Source organism: Arctopsyche grandis, chromosome 4 (assembly GCF_051622035.1).
Source record: "Arctopsyche grandis isolate Sample6627 chromosome 4, ASM5162203v2, whole genome shotgun sequence".
NCBI lineage: Eukaryota > Metazoa > Arthropoda > Insecta > Trichoptera > Hydropsychidae > Arctopsyche > Arctopsyche grandis.
The window spans coordinates 22,219,623-22,228,131 of record NC_135358.1 but is presented as its reverse complement, the minus strand read 5'-3'; the positions used below and the strand labels follow the sequence as shown (position 1 = coordinate 22,228,131).

Below are 8,509 nucleotides of genomic sequence, written 5' to 3'. Positions count from 1 at the left end.
TGAGTAGTTTTAAGAAAAAATTCAGTGGAGCAGAATCTCGAAAGCGAAAAAATACTCAAATCGCGAGTTCATCGAAATTGACTAAAATCCACAAATTTTTCAAAGCCTCTAGTGACATAGTGGAATTAAGTCCTCCAGCATTTTTATCAGAAAAACAACCTAGCTCTCCTTTGAGCAATACCGATGTAATCGAACCAGCAGTTACGGATAATACGGCGAACTTAACTGTTGCAGAAATTCAATCGACTGAGCCTAGCTCTTCTTCCTCAAACATTTCTGGTGAAGTGGTCGATTCATTTATAAGGTTCCTTCTTCAAGAAAAATATCCGACTGACCGAGGACATTACACAAATGAGCTGACAGAAAATGACACTAATCTGAGGAAATTTATATTGAATCACGGTACTTGCCAACCTGATCTTGTATCTTTTCCTCGAGACCTCGTTGGAAAAAGATGCTTTTCTAAAAAATATTTTAAGTGGACCAACCAGTCTGGGATTGAAATACAAAGGACGTGGCTAGGTTACTCGGTAAAACTGAATAGAGCGTACTGTGAACCATGTTGGCTTTTTGCTGACAAAAAAAATAAATATTATAATTCCTCTTGGGTTGAAGACATACAAGAGGACTTTCAAAAAAAATTTCAATTCACGAAAAATCTCAAGTACACACTAAATCCTGTTGTACGTACGATTTGTGGAAAAATTCTGAGACAATTGATGAATATATCTCGTCAGAATTGAAAAGTCGTGTAAACTACTGCCGTCAAGTGATTCATCGTATTATTAATGTAACATTAACATTGGCCCAATGTAATTTGGCATTTCGAGGCCATCAAGAAAATATCGTGTCTTCTAAAAATCCTTCTTAACTTGTTCCCGGACAAATCAACTCTTCCGCGGTTTCCCAAAAGCTTCTTATTTTTTTGATGTGGTTGAACAAATTTATAAATTTTTCGCTGTCAGCATGAACAGGTGGGAAGTTTTTAAGGAAAATTCACCATCAGTTACTTTAAAAAGATTGAACCCTACTCGTTGGTCTTCAAGACTAGATTCCATCAATGCACTTCGATATTCATATACAGATGTTTTAAAATGTCTTACAGAAATAATTTTAAAAAGTAAAAGAAAGGATGAACAATCAGAAGCAAAGGGACTAAAAAATAAAATGGAAAGCTTCGAATTTATTCTCCTACTCGTGCTTTTTGATAACATTCTTCAGCCTCTCAACTTTGTATCAAAGCTCCTACAATCAAAAAACGTCGATGTTATCAGTGCTCAGTCGATGATCAAAAATACATACGACAATCTCAATCGTTTTAGGAATACATTTGAAGAATTTGTAACGATTTCATCAACGATTGCAACAAAATGGGGTTTGGAGCCAAAATTGACATCGAATCGTCAATCTTTTGTCAAAAAGCACTTCGATGAACTTAGTAATGATACACGATTCCAAGATTCATTGAAAAAGTTTGAAATAACAATTTTTAATGCGGCACTAGACGTAGCCTTGATGCAATTGAAGGTTCGTTTTACATCTTTTAACGATATTATTTCAAAGTTCGTCTTCCTACAAAGTAAAAATCTCATTCAATTATCAGATGACGACTTATATCGTGAAGCCAAATCTTTAGCCGACCAATATGTCAATGACTTTGACAAGTCACTACCTAACCAGGTGCTTGATTTTCGTTCGTGCTTAAGAGAAAAAATAGAGAAGATCGACAGTGTTCATAATTTGGCGAAGCTCTTCATTTGTGATTTTTACACTATAAATTCGTCATTTCCTGATATCGCCACCGCAATCATCTTGTTCCTCACGCTTCCGGTAACTGTAGCCACTGCTGAGCGCTCGTTCTCTAAGTTGAAACTTATTAAAAATTACTTAAGGTCAACTATGTCACAACATCGACTCAAAGGATTAGCGCTGATTAGTATTGAACATGAGAGAACAAATAAAATGAAAATTAACGAAATAATCGAAGTGTTTGCCAATGCGAAGTCCAGAAGAACAGATTTTTCTACGTAAAAAGGTATGTATTTTGAAAAATTATTTTGCCGAAAAGAAAATAATATGTGTATATGGGGGGGGGGGGGGGGGCGCCATAAAATATTTTGCGGGGGGGCGCCTGGAATTCACGTTACGCCACTATATCAATCTGAAGTATGTATATAGATACATTTTAAAAAGCTCTCACAGAAAAAATCATCCTAAATTCTATACATTATTACCTACTATGTACCTGATTTTCCATAAATAATATAACTTGATATTTTACGGTTTTTTTATGTTATTTATTTATTATTTTTATGATAATAATAACAATAATATGACCAATGTGACCTGACAGGTTGCCCCAAAGTATCACACCAGTCTTACAAAAAAATGAAATTACAAAGAAAAGAACAATAAAAATTACCAATCATTCATCTCATTCATTAGACTTGTGTTGAATCTCATGAAACTGACCGACTCATCAACATGAAAATTGAAGGAACCGGAAAGCCTTTACAAGAGACGAGTTATTGAAAGCAGACGTTTTCGCAGGAATAGTTTGGAAAAGTAAATAATGACGCAAAGCTCTACCATATTCAGGCGCTGAAAATTTAAATTCCAATAAAATCGAAGGGTTGGCAATTCTTCCCTTTAATACTCCAAAGAAATATTTGGAAATGGCAATAATTGTAACTCATTATCTTTGACTCAAAGATAGTGAGTCAAAGCCTAGCATACCTTGTAAAAAGGCGGTGGGAAATAAATAGGGGTAATATTCATATTTCCTCATATAAAGGCATCTAAGAAACTTTTTACTTTATCTATGTACGTAGTAACAATAGATGAAGTTTTGTGATCATGCGAAAATTCGAACTCGAGATTTTGACTGATTCGAACTCAGAATCGATCACTGATCATGTTTTCATGATATAGTTTTTAACTCTTTCTATCACAAGAGAGAATTTGATTTCAGTGGGGACTCCAAATTACAGACCCAAACTCTAATATACTCCGGACAAACGAACAATAAAGCAATACCAATAAACTTGGATCTTGGAAGTAGTGAGTATTGCGCAAAACAAATCCAAGCATTTTGGTAGCCCTACAGCACATATCTGAAATGTGAGTCGAAAATTTGAAGTTACTCCTAAACAGTATATAATGTTATGTTTAATGTTTATTTCATGTATGACAGCATAATTTTTTTTAAATGAAACTTTTTACTAACCTCTTCTTAGTTCACAAACGATTTGATCGTGTGACGAAGTTTGGGTTCTTATCCGATCGTTTTCATACTTTGTCATTTTGGTCATCAATATAAGTGGAAGTGTCATCCGCCATTATTTAACGTGCGTATACATATGTTTTAATTATTTAATTTTTCATTTTATGTGTTGTTATAGTTTATTGTTGTATTTAATTAATTTAATTTGTTTCACTGTATTATATTTATGTATATAAATTAATATGAATTATATTTTTACCCACATCACTTTTTTTTATATATTTTAATTTTTTTTTTAATAAAATGGGTCAAGGGGGGGGCGGATTTTCATATTTGCACCGGGGCCCGGATTTGCTCTCTATGGCCCTGTACATATGTATATATATTTTATACAATATAGCACAAATTGGTCGCACCTCAATAGGTGTGTTTGTTATAAATCATTCCCAATGGATTTTATCACGTGCATGTTTTAATATATTTCATGTGTACATTTAGCTCTTCATGGCACTATAGATTATTTCAGTCTATTTTTATTCACATGTATGTACGTATGTACGTATAATTATTAACCTCTTTCGATGACCGTAATTAAATTAATGTATTCTAATTTTTATATAAAGTGAAAAAATAATTACAAATACTTTCAGTACTAGTTCACCATCGAATGGTGACTGGAATGGTTTTTGTAATCGGAGTGTTTCATTTGTGTGGATATTTTTAGTATTGGGCAAATTTAAATTCTACTAGATTTCTTTTTTCGATTTCGATTGAGGAATTGTTATGAGTTCTCACACTGATAGGCCTTTGCAAAACCTTAGACCCGAAACTCTTATCGATTTCCATGATGATGGGCTACCGAAGAAAAGATCAAAAAAGGAATTTTGTAGTAGCAATTTTAAGGATTTCACATCTTGCACTAGCCTTCACGGATTACAGTATTTGGGAGAAACAAAGAGATCTCGATTTGAAAGGTTGTTTGTTATTTGTTATTGCTAATGCATAGAGATTAAATATTTTAGCTGATATTTTTAATTTTAGAGTATGGTGGACTATTATGATAGTTATGTCTGTGGCCACTGGTAGTTATCTTATAAGTAGGCTCTGGTCTAAATGGAGTCAGACACCCGTAATTGTGTCATTCGCTGAATCTGCAACTCCTGTTTGGCAGGTATCAATTCTATCGTTAGTTTTTCAGCACCTTATTATGCTTAAAAATATTTGATTGTAAAAATTTCAGATTCCATTTCCCGCTATTACTATATGTTCGGAGACGAGAATTCAGCAGTCATTTTTTAACTCCTCAACTGCATTCTACCCTGTGAATGAAAATATTAAAATAGATGCAGAAAGTCTAAACGACACACATGATGAGTGGGTCTATAGTATTCTATAATTTGAAAGCTTATGTATCTTATGCTTTTTGAATGGAAAAATTCTTTGGAAGTAATTTCAAGTTTTTTTTATATTTGTAAAGGACCAAAAGATATTTTGCAAAATTATATAATAGCTTTATTTAAGTGTCTCTTGGACATAATAATAGATCAAGAAAATGCGATTATATATGTACATCTCTCTTATTTCTTCTAGGTACATCAAATATTATTTTTTTACTTAATTTATATAAAATTAATTATTTCAGAATATTAAAAATGTCATCAGTCGCACACATTTGCAAAAGCAAATTTCCATTGATTCCGAAATATAATTATACCGATTTTTCTCTAGATTTTCTTAAAGAGGTAATGTATTAGTCGGGGTTGAAAATTTAAATTTTGGTGGATTTCAAATTTCTAAATAAAATTTAATATTATAATAAACATACACATCGAACACATTTAAGGTGACTCCTAACCGTGATGAATATTTGGAGTGTTTGTGGAAAAGACAAGAGAAAAATTGTTTCAATGAATTCGTTCCCATAACGACAAATAAAGGATTTTGTTTTTCTTTCAATTTATTAGATTCTAAAGAACTATTTGAAGAAACGGCGTAAGTATTTTATTTTTTGAATATTTGAATGCTGAAATAATAAATTAATAGCATTTCCAAAATTTCGAAACCGTCAATAATAAACAAAGCATGAATATGTTGCAAATTTTTATGTAAATACTAAATTAAATTGAGAAACGCTGCTCTAAAATCCTGAATACGCGGGGGTAAGGGGGGCTAACCAGAGAAATGTTATAATAACATTTCTCTGGGGCTAACTTATAATCATGGTTGCCTTATATTTGAAAAATATGGTATGTACTCTGTTTCCGGAACAAAGATAAATTTGTGTTTAGTACGAATACTTTAGAACAGAATAATAATCTTATTGTATATTGTGTATGGTGATACACTAACGATACATAAATAAATATTCACATATAAAATTACACATTTTCTGCTTACCCTCTTTTTGAGATGACTAGAATATTGTTCCCTGAAACAGACAATGCATATCTCATATCGGTCTCCGTGACGAGCCAGAATGTTAAATTACAGAAAACACAAATATCGGAAGGCAAAGATCGAAAATCGAAAGATCTTAAGTCGAAAGATCAAAAAAAAGGGTGCATGGTAAACGGTACATACTCACGTACATATCCACTTAATTTGCGCAAGCAGGATACAACAGGAACAAGAGGAACAGGCTTTTCCTCCCGTATTCTGCGCGCGCACATTAATACGGGAGGAAAAGCCTGTTCTTCTTGTTCCTGTTGTATCTTGCTCGCGCAAATTAAGTGAGTATGTACCGTTTACCATGCACCCTTTACCCATACCATGAAACCGCTCATATACATACATAGTCGAATATTTCTAAGGCTTTTGAGATTAATTTTCATGTAAATTATATTATGATAGTAAAAATTAAAAAAAAATGTTTTAGCGTACAATATGACGAGTACAATATCACAAAAAGGAAAATATCAAATGGTTGGAATTTAGAGACAGGATATCCTTCCGATTCAACACTAGATGCCTACCCCGAAAGAGGATCGGTATTTTTTTTTTAATGTCTTTAATACTAATACCAATTGTATGTCTATATATATATATATATATATATATATATATATATATATATATATATATATATATATATATATTATTTTTTTTTTTTTTTTTTTTAATTACCAATATTATGTTTAATCGAAAAATTACCATCACAGTTTATAGCTATATTAGTAACGATTTATACGTTTTACAGAGTCCTAGCTCTGGAGCGGGTCTTCATGTAATGTTATATGCCATAAGCAAAAATTTAGATTACCTATGTTCCGGGACAATGCAAGGATTCAGGGTATATTTTGAAAAAAAAAAATTATTGACTGATGCGATTTAAAAAATTAACAATAAAATAATTTACTCGATAGGTATCAGTTCACCCTCCTTCAGATGTTCCCAAAATGTCCCAACAATTCTTTATGCTGCCACTCAAGCAAGAATTGATAGTTACGATCAAACCCCACATGATAAAAACGTCAGAAGCACTCGCCGAATATGATCCAAAAAGGAACACTTTCCATAAAATTTGTTTAAGAGAATCATTAAAGTTAAGAGAAAGTTATTTAATCTTCTTTTTAATTTGTAAATTTCCAGGAGGCAATGTTTTATGACTAAAGAAAGAAAATTGAAGTATTTTAAAATTTATACACAACAAAATTGTGCATTAGAGTGTCTCTCTAATTATACAATGGAAATTTGTGATTGTGTCGCATATTGGATGCCACGTAAGTATTGTCAAGTTCAATAGTTAAACTTTAAATTGATACAATTTAATATATTAATTGAATATTTTCAGGAGAAAAAGATATGACTGTGTGTACGACGGATAGGTTGGATTGTATCAAATTTGCTAACGGTATATCATTATTATTATCATCTATGTACATATGTATATCCATTCACCATCCACTGCTGGATGACGGCTTTTCCAACGCGCTTACACTCGTCTCTGTTTTGCGCAACTCTCATACATCTCACCTCACACACTTTCCTAATTTCGTTTACCCATCTTCTCTGCGGTCTTCTTTTTACCTTTTTGTATTCTCTCAGGTACCATTCTAGCACTCCTTTTGTCCATCTTTCGTCCATTCTTCTAGCCACGTGGCTCGCCCATTGCCATTTCAATCTCTTCAGTCTATCCACTGTATCCACTATACCTTGTCATACTTCTCACCCACGTATTCCGTTTCCTGTCTTTCCTCGTTATGCCAAACATACAACGTTCCGTACTTATTTGAGTGCACTGGACTTTGTGTAGCAACTTGGCGTTCAATGTCCAAGTTTCACGTCTATACGTCATCACTGGCAAAACACATTGATCGAAGATCTTTTTCTTCAGGCAAAGTGGCATTTAAAAACCGCATTAATTCGTCCAAATGCACTCCATCCTAATTGCATACGTCTCTTTATTTATTTTTCAAATATAACATATAATGATATACAAATAATAGACACGTTTTTTTTAACCATCGAGTTGTTTAAAGAGGATATGGAAAAGCTTGAAATACGTTACATGATGGCTCAGAAATCAGGCAATTTAAAAAAATCTAAGAAAATGGAGAATATTTTGAGTCAGTGCAACTGCATGCCAGCATGTACTTCTATCTCATATGATGTTGAAGTATCTCAAACTGATTTTAATATGGACAATATGTTTAGTATGGCTGGATATAACAAAAGTTTAACTGATAGGTATGTATTGCAGTTTCGTGAGAACAAGATCAGTTGTTTGTTTTTACTTTATTTACTTATACATACATACATATGTACAGTATTTTCTGTAAATTTAATTTTTCCAAATATTTACGATCTATATTACACAAAAGTTTGGCATTACATATGTATATTGTGAAACCTATTTCTTGACATCGTTCACTTAATATCAATTATTACAATAGCAAATTGTTGGAATTTTAGTTTTTCTCTTACAAAAATGAGGATATTTTTCAAAGAATCCCAATTTATCCCATCAAAAAGATCGGAATTATATGGTGTGACAGATTTTTTGGCAAACTGTGGTGGAATATTGGGTCTCTTTTTAGGATTTTCCATATTGAGTCTCGTCGAAATTTTGTATTTCTCCACAATAAGGTTTGAAATGCATATATCTATTCAGCTACTGGAATTGTACACATGTATGTATATTTCTATGTATTAATTATGTACTTTTTCAGACCACTTTTCAATTATATGGATGAAGAAGCTTCTAAGAAGACAAAACCTACGAAAAAATACGTAGATTAAACAATTCTTTCCAGTTGAAAATGAAAAATCTTTAATTAAATGATTTTT

General features: G+C 32.3%; 1 protein-coding gene across 1 annotated transcript; it reads left to right on the top strand.

The window, feature by feature from the left end:
• Positions 1-3,871: 3,871 nt before the first annotated feature.
• Positions 3,872-8,509, top strand: LOC143910796 (pickpocket protein 28-like). The gene is made up of 13 exons (XM_077429393.1): positions 3,872-4,197; positions 4,265-4,394; positions 4,464-4,597; positions 4,866-4,965; positions 5,067-5,215; positions 6,099-6,210; positions 6,420-6,512; positions 6,586-6,764; positions 6,812-6,942; positions 7,014-7,073; positions 7,702-7,909; positions 8,135-8,308; positions 8,392-8,509. Exons 1-13 carry the CDS (start codon positions 4,007-4,009, stop codon positions 8,459-8,461), a joined length of 1,731 nt encoding a protein of 576 aa, XP_077285519.1. The 5' UTR covers positions 3,872-4,006; the 3' UTR covers positions 8,462-8,509.